Source organism: Xiphias gladius, chromosome 2 (genome assembly GCF_016859285.1).
Source record: "Xiphias gladius isolate SHS-SW01 ecotype Sanya breed wild chromosome 2, ASM1685928v1, whole genome shotgun sequence".
Taxonomy (NCBI): Eukaryota; Metazoa; Chordata; class Actinopteri; order Istiophoriformes; family Xiphiidae; genus Xiphias; species Xiphias gladius.
The window spans coordinates 1512478-1530169 of NC_053401.1; the positions used below are offsets into that span (position 1 = coordinate 1512478).

Sequence of the window (17692 nt, forward strand, 5' to 3'; positions counted from 1 at the left end):
GAAGTTATAAATATAACCAATAAACTTTTAAAAAGGTAGGTAAAAAATTATATATATAAAAGTTGGTGAGGATTTTGTTATGTTTGGGTTTAAGTTATGTAAAAGCTATAAAAACCTGATGAGAATTAAAAAAAAAGGTTCTATCATGTCCATGAGATTTGAGTTAGGTCAAAGTAAAAAATGTGACTAATAGATGTCATTAAAACTTCTCCATTTAATTGACTCATTAGGACAATTTTTTTTTTTTTTTTTGTACATTATGTTTAAATATGAGCTAATTTGCGAATATTTCCAGAACGGAAATCTGAACATTGGATGAAGCCGGGCTCAAAATTCTTGTTTCATTCTGTTTTGGAGGATGCTCCATTCAAACAAAAGAAAAAAAACACACAAAAACAGTTTGGCAGCTACTTTTAATTAGCACTTTATAATCCAGGTTACAGTGATCTGACAGCAGTGGAAGAGCAAGTTCTAAAAACCGCTTCATACATTCTCTCAGGGCTGGGTGATATGGCCTAAATCGATATCATTATATAACAGATGTATGCAAAATCATACATAAAATAATCCATGTGGTATTAAGTATTGCATCAGAAAAAATGTGTAATCAAAATCTTTAATGGCTAATTGTTAGACTACTAAATACTAGTAAATAATAATAGTTTCTGCTGAAAGAAAATAATTGAATTATAGCCCAGCCCTGTATTATTTTCCAGAAATTCAAAACCAATTATCATTATGTCCTTTACAAAAAAATAAAAAATAAATCAATAAAAACACATCCTGTGTGAGCAGAAATCATTTAAAAGCCTCCAGCAGTCAAGTCAAAACACCAGGAGGGATTTTCAAATATTTAATACTGCTCGAATTTCAAAAGAAAAATCAAACAAAAACAAAAAAAAAAGTCACATTTCTCAGATTTTTAACAACTTAGCAAATATTTTTGTCCAAAAAAGTAAGTTTACAACTGAACTCCAGTCAATTAGTAATGCGTTTTAAAAACAGGGAAAAAAGGGGCAATTCTTTTTGTATTCAGACTTCTGCTTTCATATTACTCGTTAACTTTAGACCCAAAAAAAAAGGTTTAAACGTAGGCCACCGTAGTCAAAGTATTGAAAAGCAGTAAGTCTGAATACAGCAGGTTATAATTGCTTGCAGCTACTGAAACGATGGAAATATCTAAATACTACCCAGCATTAAAATTGTCAACACAAAGTATATATTCATTGTCGTATGAAAAAAAAAAAAAAAAGAGTATTACATCAATATTTACATACAGCAATGTGTGTAACCTTTTAAATAAACAGCTTATATGGAGCAGTGAGTGACAACATACAGTAATAATAGAGGGTATAAAAAATAGATGGCTCTTTCCTTCCCTGTGATGAGTCTATATCGAGGACAGCTAGTGAGCCGTCACCTTTTTAATAAATCACCTTTAACACCAACGACCTGAGATCGACCCGAGTTTCCTTTTCGACTGGGGATGGGTTCCTATGTCGGATCTGGTTCCGAGGTGGTAAAACACCCGGATTTGTTGAGCTCAGCGGCCGACCGGTTTCCTTACCGAATCTCTCAGTCTCGTTCTGCCCGTCTCTCTCTCTCTCTCTCTCTCTCCGACACCGGCAGAGAAAAGCAAAGACTGGCGACGCTGTTGACAACAAACGCGGCGGACCCGGATTCAACGTTCCAATTAGGGGGAACAACCAGTCCTTTGTTTAAAAATGTGTTACGGTAAAACCTTGCGTTACTTTTGCTGACGTGAGAAGGCGACGCAACCTGCTTTTTTCACTGTGTTGTTTTTACTTCTGCAGCTGCAGCACTAAAAACAGTACAGCCGTCTTAATGCCCCACCAAGGAAACTCCTCAAAAGGATTCAGATTAATAAAATACTTTCGAACCCCATCTCCACCTACGACGCTTCAGAAAACTCGTTAACCACAATATTCCACATGGTTCTGGCAGGTTTTTAGGCAAAAATACGACTAGAATGTGGCTAATCAACAAGCTTCTCTGTAACCCTAGCAAACATTTAAGATCCAATCGATTTGCTGTAGTTCTGGTGCCAGCAGACTTCCAGAGGTCAAGAAGTTGATGTGAAAGCAGTGATACACAGTAAAAATTGACGAGCATCACGTATCATTTTGTGTTTTCTTCACTTGCTTACTCTTTACATTACAGATTGTTCCCTGTTTTGTCCGGTGTGAAGGTAACGTCAGAGCGAGAAAACGCAGAAAGGTTTCCCCTCTCTTCATCGGGCGGATGTGGTGGTCCGTTTAGCGTCCGGTGTACATGAAATCTGAAGAGAGACAAAGAGACAGGTGAGAACTGGCTGCGTCAAGCGAGCGGACTTGAATGTGTCTTGTCCCGGCCGAGGCGAGCGTAGCTCTGATGGTTCGGGGGGAGTTTGTGAAGGCGTCTTACCGCGGCAGTACTCGGGGTTGAAGTTTTCATAGATGGGGTAGAGAGGATTCTCCTGTTCGCTGCGATGCTTCCTGGCTCTCAGGACGTCCCGTACACACTGGTGCAGGAAGGCATACTGGCACTGCAGCACGCACACACACAAACACACACACAAGGAAATTAACAGTGTGTAACCAAATAGCTTCAAATATCAGACAAAGTTTATCATCATTTTTATCTGACTCCCCCAAAAAAGGTGTCGTTTCACATTCAACACGGTCTTGTTTGGTCCAATATTAACTGTTTTAGCTCTAGTCTGGTCCTATACTTATTGGTGGTTTGACTCTAGTTGGGTTGAATATTGGCTTACGTTTAAACAAATATTTGAACTTTGAATAAAAAGAGAGCCAATGTTTGGTCCACTAATGTATATAGTTTTGTCCAAAATTCCCTTGTGCTTTAAATCTGCTTCGGTTGAATCTTAACTGTTGTTTGGCCCAAAGTAAAACATTTGCTGGGTTTTTTCTCCCAAAAATGTTAATAATCATTATGTCTGGAAAAAAGTAGAGAAAGTAGCGTCTTAGACGAATGTTAGTAAAAGTCAGCACTTCCTGTCTGGTTCAGTCCAGTTCTAGTGTCGTGCAGTGAGAAGTGGATCTAGGTCGGGGCAGTCTGCCCCGGTTTAACCCAGTATATATGCTGTTGTCTAAACTCTCGCTCTATTTGCACCTCGGTCTGGACCATGTGCTGGCGGTGCAGGCGGAGGTCGAACACGCAGCCGTACAGGTCGACGGTTCCTTTAGAGTCCAACTGCTGCAGAACCCGATCCAAGGCGATGAACGTCCCTGTGCGCCCGACACCAGCACTGAACACACACACACACACACACACACAGAGTCACTTCTAAGAATCGTCGCTGACAGTGTGACAGCGAGAGTTCAACCCTGTGGTCGTTTCTGAGGCTGTAGCTTGTGTTTATTCTGTATTCGGTCCAGGTAGGACGTGTGCGCTCCGCTGAGGCTCGCTCTAGTTGGAAAGCCCGAGCCAATCAATCAAATCGGTGCCTCGCCAATTCCTGAGGAACCAATCGATCCAAATTCTTTTTAAACCTCAGCGTGCTTAACGGCCCTGAGGTCCACCCACGCTGTGACCCACCTGCAGTGTACGACGGTGGCTCCAGTACTCGGCGATCGGTCCATGTAGTCCCGGACCGTCCTCACGAACTGGATCAGGGACTGGGTGCTCTCCGGGACTCCATGATCGGGCCACACGGTGTAGTGGAAGTGACGCAGCATCCGGGGGTAGCTGCAGCTGCTCTCCTGGCAGGACACGGACGGTGTATTGATTAGGAATTCTTCTAGGTGAATTAAAGGTACTGATTAACAAGCGAGACTGGGAGGTAGACTAGGTACCGAGATGATCTTGAACTCTCGGATGGTCCACTCCGGCAGGACGGACTCCGACAGCATCTGAATGACCAGGTCCCCATAGTACAGAGGCTCTCTGTCTGTAGGCCAGTACTGGTCACACTTCACCTGTCAACACACAGTTTTTATATTTAAAAACTTTTCAGGATTACTTTTTATTTTTTTCCACAGGTTTCCTTGATATCCATTCGTCTCTCCATTTTTCTCAAAGTACAAGTTTCTATCGAATCCTTAGGGCTCACGCTCTGGAGACCATGAACACCACAGCGACTTTCCAGTAAACCTGGACCTCAGCCTGCTGAGAGATTTCACCCGACTCCAGACGGGTTATTACCTTCTCTTCAGGCCCCTCCACCAACGAGGCAAGAAAAATGAGACTACCAATGACTCACCCGTCCTTTCTCCACACCCTGCGTCACCATGACCACGTTGTAGACGCCGTGCTCCCACACCATCCGCCAGAAATCATCCTTGGTGCCGGGCAGCGGGCCCTGCGTGGCGATGTACTCCCTGCGGTAGTTATTGCCCTGCACACACACACACACACACGGAGCAGAGGGGGAATTTAGCACGGTACGTCCGAGTGCGCGTGTCCTCGACGGGGGCAAAACGCGGGTACGTACAGGTATGTAGCTGGCGTTGATGTAGTCGGAGCAGGGGTCGTCCTCCAGGTACGACAGCTTCACTCTGGTAGAATCATCTAAAAAAACAAAAAAAACCAAAACCAAATTATCCAGCTTATTCTATCACGACAGCATCTCTTGGTGTTTGAAGTTAAAAGTTAGTCAAATTACTTTCCTTGGAAATCTACAACTGTTTTGCGTATAGAGTTCATTTATATCAAATTAATGTCAAGGCTGGATTTGTTTTTAAAGCTGCGTCTGTCGACCTTTTGGCCGTTGGGGGGGGGGGTGACCCAGTATCACCTCACGGACACGCCGACATGTCAACCAACAGTTGGTAGTTACAGGCCTAGTGGACAGAGCGTGAGACAGCTCTAGTGTGGGTCTAGTCTGAGTTTGTTTGGCTTTAACGTTGATTCGTTTGCGGGGGCTTCTTCTTTTCAAGGTGGGGGTGCACGGTAGGTAACGATGTGAAGTGAATCTTCCAAATGAAGAAAAACGTCCCATCACTGGTCTGATGGAGGGAACAGTGTCCGCATGTAATTCGCCTCACGTCGATATTGAGTGACAAGTTTTCGTTTGACGGTTTATAAAGACGCAGCATGCGTAAACAAACTGTGTGAATCCTCGAGGTCTAACAAGCGTTGACTTGCTTTCCCTCTTTTTGTTAAATCCTGCATTGTTTACATCCATGTTTACTAGCATCATCTTCTTCCTCTATAGTGCCGTACATTTGTTTTAGAGTCAACGGTTTAGATCAGAAAATGTCAAAACTTTAGAAAGATATTCCATCAGCCCAAGCTCCCGTCTTCAGTTTGCACTTTTTGTCTTGGGGTTTTAGACGTTTGTGTGACATTCAGTTGACAGCGACGTAAGAGAGAAACAGCAGATCCTCACACTTCTGTTCGGCATTTTTGCATCATGACCTAAACGATTCGTTAACCAATCGTTTCAGCTGTACAGTGAACTTTCATTGGTTAGAGCATCGGCGCAGCTTCCTCACAGTTCAGACCACTTTACATCAAAGTGAAACTCTGGTAAAGCGTCTTTTCACTTTCACAGGAAAAAAAGGTTGCAACTGAAACTCTTCCAGTTCGTCCACTGCAGCAAAATTAAAAAATACCGACACAAAACAACAAAAGCTTTTTTTGTGTTTTTCCAAACGGATTTAACAGCTTTTCTGACACTTTTACTTTTGGAAGTGAGAGAATCAGTTGATGTTTAATGTTTTTTGGGGGGTTTTTTTAATGCGGCGAGGTTCAGCTGTGAACCCGAGGGAGAAACAATGATTCGTTTTACTGTGTGTGTGTGTAACTAAAACCATCAGTAAACTGAAACAGCAAACTAGAGCACGAAATATTTCGATTAACGTCATTAATTTGTTGCTCATTTCCAACTTCTTTTAGCATCGTTCAGACAGAACATTTTGCTTTAAATACTTGAACACGTCAGGCTGAAATAGGGAGAAACGCGTGTGGCCAGCAGACGTTTCAGTCGAGCCGGGTTTGAGAGAGCCTGCATCACGCGTGTTATTTTGAGTGTTTCTGGAGTAACCAACCAAACAGAATGTACGGAAAACCCATCAGCTGCAGTGTTTCCCTCAGAAAATGGTGATCGTAGGTAGTAGAGCCCGACGGATGCGGGATTTCTGGGGGCTTAAAAATGCCCCGTAACAAGCCATTTTAACAAGGATCCCTTAGATTGACTCAATCCAGCTGTTTTGAAAGGTGACGGTCAGTCATCAGCTCGGGGGGCCGGTGTTAATTTTGAGCAGACACCGTGTCTCAGCCTTAGGCTTTGGACACAAACTACCTGTATAGCATCCGCTCTGCAGCGCTCAGCCGAGCCGCGATGGAGTTGCGGCACTTTCCATTACTTTAATTTCCTGTTACTTATCGGTGGTTGTAATTATATATCTGCAATTAGCTTCGTTCTGTCGATAAAATCGGCCGATGTGTCAGCGTGGCTCTAATGGATGGGAGGCCCTCCCCAGCGGTGGAAGCAGTAGTGATATATTTCACTTTAGTAAAAGCAGCAATACCTCACCGTGAAAGATACTCCGTTAAAAGTAAAAGCCCTGCATTCACGGTTCTGCCGGAGTAGCTCAGTTCCACTACTTTATCTGAAGCTGTTTAATAATTAATTGTTCTGAGCAAAAATACTAAACATCTGCCGGCTCCAGCTTCTCCAATGTGATGATCTGATGCATTTCTGAATATATTTTTGACATTTCTTTGATTTTATCAAGAAAATAAACGTCAGATTAATCAATAATAGGAAAAATCTTTAGCTGCAGCTCAATATATACAGATTTACTCTGCATATGATTTGGGGGGAAAGATTCAATTACACATGAATATTTAGTTGTGTAGTTTATAATGTGTTTTTATCGCCTCGACCCTCCGACTGGTATATCGCTGTCGCCATGGGAACAGGTGCGATCTCATTAATTAAAGCTCTTAACGAGGTCATCATCATGATGATTTCATTTCTCACTCAGGGACTCGTCAGCAGGCGGTTTTCTGACTTACTTTTATCTAAATACATTTTACATTAGCTCGTGATTTTTTTCTGTCCTGTGTCTTACTCGTTGCTGCAGCAGAGAAAATTAAAGCCATTTCATCTACCACACACACACACACACACACACTCACACACGCATCAGTACTTACATGGCAGGATGTTGTTGTAGCGGTTCTTTCCTCGGTTTTCTGGCACCCGGGCGATATCCATGGTCTGGTTGCGGCCCACGTCCTTCAGATCCTGTACAAACACACAAAAAAAAAAAATGTGGCATCAGATTTCTGTATGAAGCTGCTGATGCAGAGCACAGATTTAGTTTAGTCTCCACGAGAAAAGAAGTTGGCTGTTACAAATGCTGGTGTGACCGGGCCCCCTAACGCCCCACGGTCGTGGTCTCCCGGTTCTCTACTGGTGTGAAAAATAATCTGAAACCGTCTCTCCTACCTCAAACTCCTCAGACAGCAGGTAGTTGGAGTCGGCCTGCAGCTTGGTCAGATGGGACTCGAAGTGACAGGCTTTGATCGGACTGGAAGGACGGACGGATATTAGTCATGAAAACGGCCACATTCAAAGGTTGTCATCATCATCATCATCATCATCGTTATTGGTATTATTACCGAGGAAACTCACCTGGTGACCCGACGATTACTGCAACAGGAAGAGAGAGAGACAACTAGTGAGTATTTGGGAAGTCATCGTATCATCATTACTGTCAGTAGGTAGAACGGTTCGCGGTTTTTCAAAAAGCCAAGACTTTATACGCAAGTGGTGTTAACTATTACTCAGAGCCAGTTGTCACAGTCCACAGTTTATATAGACATGTGCAATGATTGATATTAATGAGGTCATTAATGTTTCTAACAGGTTGTAATTAAAAAAACAAAAACACTGGCAGTCAAATATAACACGGGGGGAAAGGGGTTAGAATAACTCAGTAATCACTGTTCATTACCTGATTACCACCAGTCACTACTCTGTAAAATCTAACGATCTCAAAGGTTTTATTCATGTACTGCGTTAATAAAGGTGGCAGAGAGAAGTACAAAGCACCCAAAGCAACTTAGGCCGGGAGGGGTGGGGGGGGCGCCTGATTCAAGTTCAAATTTATATTTAAATGGCTGTAAAAGCGCAACAGTTGAGACGTATTAGTGGGACCATTCATGGGGAAATTGACTTATTCTATTGTAGTGTGATAAAGCATAATTACTTGCTTAAAATTAGATTTCACCATGTCTTCTTCTCTAGTCTCAGGCAACTGTCCTCTGACGTCCACATTCATAAAATAAGCTCCCCTGGCGAATCCCTGAGGAGCTTATTTTATGAATGTGTAGCGGAGGCGAAGGCCTCTAACTGTGGATCCCATCGTAACAACAACTGTGACCCGTTACAGCCATTTATGAAGCACGGAGAAGCTTCGATTCCACCCTCACAGTGACGGTTGTTGAGCTGTGGTGCATGTACAAATATCTGCAGTGTGTACGTACACACACACACACACACACACACAGCGTAATTAACAGATGTGGTGGGTGAGTGATGCAGTAATCCGAGACTTTATTGGAACCCTGGCGTGGGAGGTATTGGAGACTCATCTCTCACGCGCTGAAGGAAAACAACTGCAGATCGAGCGCACGCTTACCTCCTGACGCCCATATATATTCCTGAGACTGGGACCTCTTTCCAAATGCTCATCCTCACCACCGGGTTCTCCTGCACCGCCCTGCACACACGCACAGAGCTGCGCATCAGGAAATATCTGCATAGAGCACCGGAGCGCGATATTTACCCCGTTACTTTGCTTCACGTTTCCCACGTTCACCACTTTAAAGAACAGATTAAGTAAACGCCAAGTTACTTAAATTATAAATGAAACACCACAAAAACCACGACTTCATTTGAAGCCGTGGAGCCTCCTCTCCCGTCTCTCTCTCTCTGGTCATTGGCCAGACACAATCCACGGTCTTAAACAGAGCACACAGGCTTCACTGGAGAACACGCATTGGATCAGGTGCGGCCTCTGCAGTTCATCGCTGTCGCGCCCATTATGTTGGAAGCCTCTTTAATTGGCGCACCGCAGCTCCGCCGGGGCCCTCTGCCGTCCCGCTCTTCAGCTTTACGCTGCAGCGTCTGTCAAAACACGACGCCGCAGCGAGCGCAGTCGACCGCTGACACTTAGCTCTTCCTCGGACTGTGATTTGTGTGGCCCTCACGGGCGCTCAGCAAACCTCAGTACATTTTCTGACAGTTACACTGCTCTGCATTGTCCGTTGATCTGTTTTTGATCGATTCAATTACTAACTGGACTTAAAGCGGACTTGTGGTTTACAGTCCCACTCTTTCGGTTTGGTCACGGGCCAGGGAAGGTGTTTTCGTGTACTCACACTTTGCGCAGCCGCTGCCTGTAAGCCAGCAGAGAGACGACGGCCACCATCATACCGATCAGAAACATCCCGGCACTCAAACCCTCCACCACGCCACCTAGAGGCTCTGACAGAGAACAACACACACACACACACACACGTCAGAAGACGGGTAGAGGCGCGGGGTGATTTTCATTACCGTACAATGTCTCCTCGTTTCCTTCACTTGCATCTTATACTCGTGTCTTAGGTGGGAGGGACTAAGACAAAATGTGAGGACAGAGGAATAGAGGAGACGTCCTTTCCTCCGACCCGTCATCTGAGGCGACGTCAGTTTCTGATGAGGACTGGATGACAGCTGGATCAGCCGTTATCCAGCTGTGTGTGCCCATGAGTTTGTATTTGCACAGGTGTGTGTGTGTGTGTGTGTGTGTGTGTGTGTGTGTGTGTGTGTGTGTGTGGGGGTACTCACCTGCGTGTGTCCGTAGCGGTGTGGACAGGTAAGTGTCTGTGAAGAGCGGCTGAGGAAACTCGCTGTGGTTTTCATCAAAGAGTCTGGTGAAAGCTCGAACACTCAGCCTGAACACACACACACACACACACACACACACACACACACACACGGTCGTTGGCCTGCAGTTATTATACCTGGAGGCTTGAGCTGCCTTGCTCATGGGCACTCAGCACGACTTGTCTGTCCGTGTGTTGGTACCTGTAGGATGTTTTGGCTTTCAGCGGCCCGTCGCAGAAGCCGCCGTAGCTGTCGCTCCGGTAGAGGTCGTCGTCGTGGTAATGGTCACAGGCCCCGCCCAGTCGGTCCCCTCCTGCCCCCAGGTTCACCTCCACCACCTGATCAATTACTGATCGATCAGTTTGACTCACACAATAAATACAAACACGTAGAAAGTAAAGAATCATATTGTTTTTTTTCTCAGCCTTTATATTTTACTCTTCTCGTTTCATGTATATATTTATATCTGGGGCTGCACGATTATTATTGATTAATCCGTCCATTATTTTCTTGATTAATCAATTAGTCTTCTCCCAAACTGACATCTTCAAATGTCTTGTTTTGTCCAATAAACAGACAAAAACTCTACTAATTATTTCCTTTCTACAAAAAGAAAAAAAACAACAATCTGAGTTTTAAAGCTTCATTTGTTTTAACCATTTTAGAAAAAGTGTCATCAGAGTGTTGGCTGTCGTGGTATTTGTCGTGTTACCTGTCCAGCAGAGGTGTCGGTGTCCTGCGGACAGCGGCTGGGGAAGTACGCGGTCTGATAGACTCGGACGGAGGAGTTGCTGATGTAGTCGCGGTAGGAGGGCAGAGGGTGGCGCTGCTCCGGCTGCAGGGGCTCGGTGGCTGTCGGGAGAGAGCGGGAACCATTTAAAAAAAAATAAAGATAAAAAAAAAAAGTCGGAAAATGGTGGAAAATGCCCATCACCAAATCTCCGAACAGCCAAAACCCTCAAAATATTCCATTCACTTCCACAGAAGACAAAGGAAACCAGTCAATACAGATGTGAGAAGGTGAAACCGCAGGATTTCTGACTTTCTTACTTAAAAAAATAACCCAAAACGATTATTATTTTTCTGTTGCAGCTCTAATATGGATGTGGATGGTGGAGAGGCTGATTGTGCTCCATGAGTGGTTTGAGAAGCCTCTGTGAACATTTGATTTTATTTTCACGTCACCGTTGAATCCATCAAGCTGATCACAGCTGTTATTCTCTCTGAAGGAGGAAATTACAAACTTTTTAACGTTTGAAAAAGTTCAAAAGCCACTTTTTAAGGTTTTTGGTGAAATCTGCCAAAGCAACTTCCCGGTGTCGCTGAATCCACACGAGCAGTTTAAAAAAATGTGTGTGCGTTCGGGTTTGTACCGTCAGACTCGGCCACGATCACAGCGAAGTATCGAACGGCTCCGTTGGCGTCGCTGAACCAGGAGCAGTTGAAGCGGAACAAGATGGAGGACGAGGTGACCTTCGACGACCTCTCGCTGACGCGTACGCTGGGGGGCGGGACCGGAGGACCTGGGAGGAGACGGATCGGTTGAACACACCGTCAGTCAAATAAATGCTAAATGTTAAACCGATAAACAGTAGAACAACAGATAGTGATGTCGACTTCCTTTCTCTTTGTGGGACCGTTCATTTATCCTATTTCCTGACTGACCTGTAATATCGAGCACTTGATTCAATTTTTGTCAAAACAGTCAAAAAGAAAAATGAAAAATAAATCAATCGATACTTTAAAAGGAATGAATGATAAAAATACTCATGGTCAGTTACCATTCTGATTTACCATCTCATAGAAAGAAATTTCAGAAATTACAAAAAACTAATGATTTTTAATTTAAATTAAATCAAATTTAATTCATTATGACTAATTTTTTTCTCAATTTTAAAATAAGATAATTTCGAATTAGTCAAAAATTTTGAAATGATGGCAGAATAAATTATGACATTAGTTAAAATAAGTCCTAATTTTGACACCTTTTGCTCAGTAAACCTAAATTATGGCTAAAATACCCTTATTTTCTTTTTTGACATACTTTCTCATAAATGCAAATCGGTCCCAGTATTTACTTACCATCATAACTTCAAAATGATGAGACCGTGGGATTTGTGACTGAATTTTGACTTAGTCAGTCTCACTCCTCATTATAACCTTTGCATTCTTAAATCATGAGAAGTCATAATTTCAACTTGGCATGCGCATTTGATTACTTTTTCATCTCATGGTAGAAATGGAATTAAAATAACAACGCATTTTTTTCCTCGGCAGAATTGAGCCTCCAACCACTATCCAGCTCTGTCTCGATTTATGTATTCATCCCTTTGTCTTTCTTCATTCGCTCTCTCTCTCTCTCTCTCGGCTGTTTTTAGGCGAACTGTCGCTGATAAAAAAATAAAAAAAACATTCTTGGGGTTTTTGCAGAGTCTTTTGTCTTTTTTCTGTTTCCAGTCCAGTTGTGTCAGGATGATTTATAATGCAACACAGGCAGGAGGAGAGGAAGGTGGAGGAGAGGGTAGGAGAGATGGATGTGAACTGAGTGGAGCAAGAGGAAGAAAAGTTTTCAGACGGCGTCTTGTGGCTCACGGTGACTTTTTGAAAAAGGGCAGGGAGGAAATTAAGAAGCAAGTGACGCTGCGAGATTAAGAGAGACCGAATGTGTGTGTTGTGTTACGTCAGTCTGTCTGACTTTGGATTTGTTGACAATAATAAAACTTTAGAATAACTCAGCTGTGAACTCAGCTCTTGAGCCTTTACAGAGGATCTTACTCTCAATCTTAGAGATGACTTCATGAATAAATCCAATCCCGCTGTTCTCTGTTCCCTCTGTGTCCCAGGTGACCGGTCCCATTTAAACAGAGGCCTTATTTAAACACCAGACTCCACTACTGCACCCGAGGGGAGCGCGTGTGTGTGTGTTTTTGTGCGTGTGTGTGTACATAGATAAACTCACGGTCTATCATGGTGACGGTGGTTTGTGTTGCCGGTGGACTCGTCTGTCCGACCGAAGACACTCTGACCGTCACCGAGTACTTCCTGTAAGCCTCCAGGCGGTCCAGCGTTACCGCAGTGACGCCCCCGGCCAGCCGCAGCGCCGAGGTCAGCTCCCCGTCGTCGTGGCGACGACACTCGACCTCGTAGGAGTCGAAGTCGGAGAGCGGAGGCGACCAGGAGCAGGAGAGGGAGGAGGACGAGCGGGGGAAGCAGTGGATGGACTTCAGAGGAGACGGACCTGCAGGAGACAGAGGAGGAAGTGAAGGAAGAGTTCGTCCAATGAATGTTCAGTTCGTAGGTTTTTCTTTTCGGCTCCGCTGACAATAAATCTTTTCTCTATTTTTTTTTTTTTTAATTGACGTATTTTGTTTTGCTGAGTCGCAGCCTGAGTTTTTCTTCTTATTTCATAAAGGTCAACACATTTAGCATCTATTCAAACAAATGAAGACACAGAGCGTCTGGTAAGTGACGGGTCTGTTTTTGTTAGAGGTGACGTCCTCGTTTATTTGTGCTGATCAGACGATAGAAACGTCTCTCTCACTGAAGATAAATGTGCCAGAGAGAGAACAGAGAGAAGAAGGTGAAGGAGAACTCGTTTTTCATTTTCTGGCTCGGAGCAGACTGGAGATAAAAAAAAAAAAAACTGATCTCAGGATAAATTTGTGGTTATTTTATACGAAAACAAATGGCCTCTCCGTCACTTTGACTTCACACAGTTTTCACACTTAACTGTTGCCGAATCAAACTGCACTCAATAGTCCACAATGAAAAAGTGAGAACAGGTTTTTAGGAATCATTGCAAACTTCTAAATGAGATTTTAATTTTTAATTCTTTAAACAAAAGCATCTGGACCCTGCATTCAGCACTTTGAAGCCCCCTGGCAGCAGCCTCCAGTCTTCTTGGGTGAGTCCCTACAGGTTTGGCACATCTGGATTTGGGCGATTTTGAAAATCGATTACTCGTTTTAGTCTTTTTTTTTTTTGTTTTTTAAGCAAAAATGCCAGAATTCACAGGTGTCAACTTGTCAAATGAATATTTCTGGGTTTTAAACAGTCAATTTTTGGCTCTGGGAAATTTTGTGGACAAAACGATTAATCACTAATGAAAACAATCGTCTGGACGTCTCAGCAGTAAACACTGAACAAACAGCTCTGCGTGGCTTTGGTTGTTGAAGTTAAGTTGGCCCAGTTTTCAGGTTGCATCACTGCTCTGTAAAACCTCAGTACTTTTATACATCAACCTGAAACTTGTTACACTTGTGGACAAGAGTTTCATAAGTGTCATTGTGGTAAGTTCACTGTTCACTGATTTTTTTAAAGTGTATTCAATGTCCTATATTTTCAGAGAGATTCATAAAGCAGTTATTTATCCTCATACATTTAATGGTACAAGTGTCTTCTTCAAATTAAAGCATTCAATTATTTTTTTAATTTCCTGTTTGATCCGGCACAAAAAAAGATCTGGACACTAATTTATGTAGTTTTCACACAAAATCTGCTGCTACAAACCCACAGCTTCACGACAGCTTAGAGTGTCTTCATCAAGATGCGGCTGCAGCTCTCTCTCCTCTGTGTATGTCAGTAAATACCGATTCAACTCTTTGGCCGAGCTCAGCCAAAGGGAACGAGGGACTAGGTCAGCGTATACATATTTAGAAGAGTGTGTGTGTGTGTGTGTTTGTTGGATATAGCAATGCTTGATCCTTTTGGCAATCAGTTTTGGTCCCTGCAGCCAAAAACCTCAGCGACGAACAGATTGTGATTAAAAATGGATTCAAAGCCAGAGAGACAGTCAGATCCCTGCGCTCTCGTTTTAGATTCAGACCCTCTGTTATGGCGCCATCTCGTGGTTAAAAAAGAAAACTACATCTCTAGATCAGATTTACAAAGTGCTGGTAAAGGGTGCGTCCGTTCCCTCTCTTGCATCTTGTTTCCCCCCACTGAAGATGCGACTACCTGGGTTGGCTCTGTTGTTTGTCCACGTGGGTTTAAAACTGCAGTGATGTTGTGATGCGGTGTCAGATCAGTCCGATCAGCAGCAGATTTCCAATAAAGGTGTGTGCTGGTCTGGTGGCTCCTCCGAACCAGCTCCATAAAGAAATTGTTTCCCCAGTTTGGTGAGGAGGATGTGACTGTGCTGCACGAAGCCTTGGGTCCGGATTTATCCAACGTCTCATAACCACTTTGCCTAAAGTTAAAAAACACTCAACCCTCAGAGCAGTTGGGTTTTTTATGAAGCTTCAACGGAGACTTTCGACCGAAAGAGAGCGATGTCGGTGTTTCACCACACTCACAGCCACAAAGCACGAATTATGACTGACAGGTGCGACTTGAAATGTCACTGTGCAAAGCTCGTGCGCGTCCTTCCTGTTCTGGTGCGGAGTACAAACGCTGTAAAGTGAGTCCTGTTTCCAAAGACTCTTCACACTGTGGAGTTCTCCCTTTAAAAAATGTCTAACTTCACTACATTTAGATAAAACTCGTTTCGTGCCCAGATTTCGTGCCACTTCGTCATGTACACAGGTGTACGGCTAGAAATATCAGATAGTGATGTTTTGTATGCCAAATATAATAAATAGCTCAAGTCTGATCCATGTTTACCAAGATGCCGTTTAGATTGTAGACTAAGTCAATGTTGGCAAAACACTGTTGTGGCTTAAAAAACAATAAATGCATATGCAAATTTAAATATTAGTAATTTGACTCAGCAGCTTGAAATGATCCTAGTTTTCCCTATTGAACCACATCCTTTTAGAAAACCGATAATAGTTGAAATTAATACGTCATATACTCACATTCAAGACAATTTTATGGCTTTAAAACCCTGGAACACCTACTTGTCCTGACGCTCCTCTGGATTGGGTGGCTCCTGACTGTGGGCCCGCCTCCGGCCCCGTCCCCGCTGACGGTCGTCACGGTGAAGTTATACTGTCGCCCCGGAAACATCCCGCTCACCACGCACCCGGTCAGGTGAGTCTGTGTGATTGACAGGTGATCAGGGGGAGTCCACTCAAGGCTGAAGTTGTTGTAGTCCCCGGAGGCGGGACCAGACCACAACAGCTGTATCGTCTCATTGGTTGGTCCTTGTTTGACGGACAGGTGGGTGGGTGGTTCTGGAGCTGGAAGGAGATAATACAAAAATATTTATCTCTAAAATGTATCTCTAAATATTAATACTAGTGTTAAGTTTCAATAGTTACAGCAAAAGTAACTCTTTATTTATGTTCCTGTGTGTTTTTGCTTGACCCACAGGTGCGTCCGAAAGCTGAGATGTTATTGGTCAGCTCCCCGCTGTGTGTGATGACCTCCGCACGGTACAGCCTACCAGGGATCAGCCCTGGGAACATGTGACTCCTGTGCTCCGCCCCCAGCGTGGGTGCCCCCAGAGTGGCTCCAGAAACGTCGTACAGTACCACCTGAAATCACACGGAAACAACAAGAGAAAATTTATACAGTATATAAAAGATCTAACGCCAACGCTGGGTTTTTTTGTTTGTGTGTTTTTCAAAGTAAAAAGATTTACAGAAAAAAATAAAATAAAAAAATCACAAGTTTTGTCTTGGGTGATTTAATCAGAGAGAAAGATCCATTTAACTAAACCTGCAATAACTGACTTTTTTTTAAATATGATGAACATGTTTATTTCCACATCCAACAGCTAAAGAGCAACATGATCCCTCATCTGGATCTGGTGTCTGAGTCTCCTGATGGATCTAAGTCCACTATTCAAATCTTCTTTTAGCTCTGGTTTTGGTCTCCACCAGCTCCTGAGGGAAACATCTGGCCTGTCAGCCTGTGGATATTACGCCTACTACATAACTTTCACTGCCTGTAGGTGTTGATAATCATTGTTTTGCATTTTGATTTAAATACTTTTCTCCCGGTTAATTTTTTTTTTTTAATTTCTGCTACTGTCATGATACAATTAACACGCATTAAAAACGTCTTGATTTCATAATTTATCAGCTTTATGTCGCCAACAGCTTCATATTTTGGGAGGATGAACGAAGCATATTGTTTTTCTTCCACTCGATACCGACCTGTCATGTTAAGTGTTCCCTGCGCTCTGTGGCCTGAAAGCTGCGTAACACTCAATACTCTGTCCATACCCGATACATACCGAGGTAAAAGAACACCTGAACATCGCGGCATTAAGTCGTGGCTCAAGTTGCAGATCAGAACCGTGAGCCACCGATATGATTTCGTTACGCTTTCTCTAAATCTGTGTGTAATTTCAGCTGCTGCGAGACGTCAGGAAAAAACTTAGTTCATGTAACGCCCCCATCATAAGGTGGGAGCCCATTGTGTTGTTTCCTAGTAGCAACTTTTTCCAATGACTAGGAAGTTAAAAAAAATCCCAGCTTTTGAAGAACATGTAGGAACCCTGGCGTCCGTCTGGCACACGACTCCGTTTACCTGATAGCTGCTCCAGCTTCCCTCTCCGTGCTGCCAGCTGACTGTCAGTCTGTCCGTCCGTCCTGAACTCTGGACCTGAAGAGACGAAACCGGAGACGGGACTGCGGAACAGAAAAGAAAGAACAGAAGATGACAATGATGGTGACGGGGAGGGAAAATAAGGGGTAAAAGATGAAGATGATGCACGAGATGGTAACGAAGATGCAGAAGGTGAAGGCAACAAGAGAGGAGGTGACGGAGAGAAAGGCCAGAGGGATGACAAGAAAGAAAGCAAATGTAACGGGCATCGAAGAGCAGACAAAGTGATGAAAGAATAATAGAGAGGAAAAGAAAATCATGTTAACATGGAAGAGATGAGAAAAATGATGAAAGACAAATGAGGAAGATGAAGAGAAACAAAAAAGAAGGAGAAAATAAAGGTGTTGACAA

At 43.5% G+C, this 17692-nt stretch overlaps 1 protein-coding gene across 3 annotated transcripts in view; it reads right to left on the minus strand.

Moving 5' to 3' along the window:
- Window positions 1-394: 394 nt before the first annotated feature.
- Window positions 395-17692, minus strand: part of LOC120798113 (receptor-type tyrosine-protein phosphatase beta-like) — a 43101-nt gene continuing 25803 nt past the window's right edge. For 2 of the 3 annotated variants that reach the window (XM_040142164.1, XM_040142155.1), the window contains 20 exons: window positions 17264-17364; window positions 16098-16263; window positions 15685-15966; window positions 12807-13085; window positions 11221-11370; window positions 10560-10699; window positions 10049-10185; window positions 9809-9915; window positions 9358-9463; window positions 8616-8696; window positions 7607-7624; window positions 7421-7502; window positions 7126-7216; window positions 4454-4530; window positions 4223-4357; window positions 3816-3938; window positions 3559-3722; window positions 3133-3268; window positions 2425-2545; window positions 395-2299 (listed from right to left, as the gene is read on the minus strand). In XM_040142164.1, the coding sequence (XP_039998098.1) occupies window positions 2277-2299; window positions 2425-2545; window positions 3133-3268; window positions 3559-3722; window positions 3816-3938; window positions 4223-4357; window positions 4454-4530; window positions 7126-7216; window positions 7421-7502; window positions 7607-7624; window positions 8616-8696; window positions 9358-9463; window positions 9809-9915; window positions 10049-10185; window positions 10560-10699; window positions 11221-11370; window positions 12807-13085; window positions 15685-15966; window positions 16098-16263; window positions 17264-17364 (2519 nt within the window). In that variant the 3' untranslated portion in view covers window positions 395-2276. The remainder of the gene's footprint in view (window positions 2300-2424; window positions 2546-3132; window positions 3269-3558; window positions 3723-3815; window positions 3939-4222; window positions 4358-4453; window positions 4531-7125; window positions 7217-7420; window positions 7503-7606; window positions 7625-8615; window positions 8697-9357; window positions 9464-9808; window positions 9916-10048; window positions 10186-10559; window positions 10700-11220; window positions 11371-12806; window positions 13086-15684; window positions 15967-16097; window positions 16264-17263; window positions 17365-17692) is intronic. The other variant, XM_040142173.1, reaches the window with a different exon arrangement.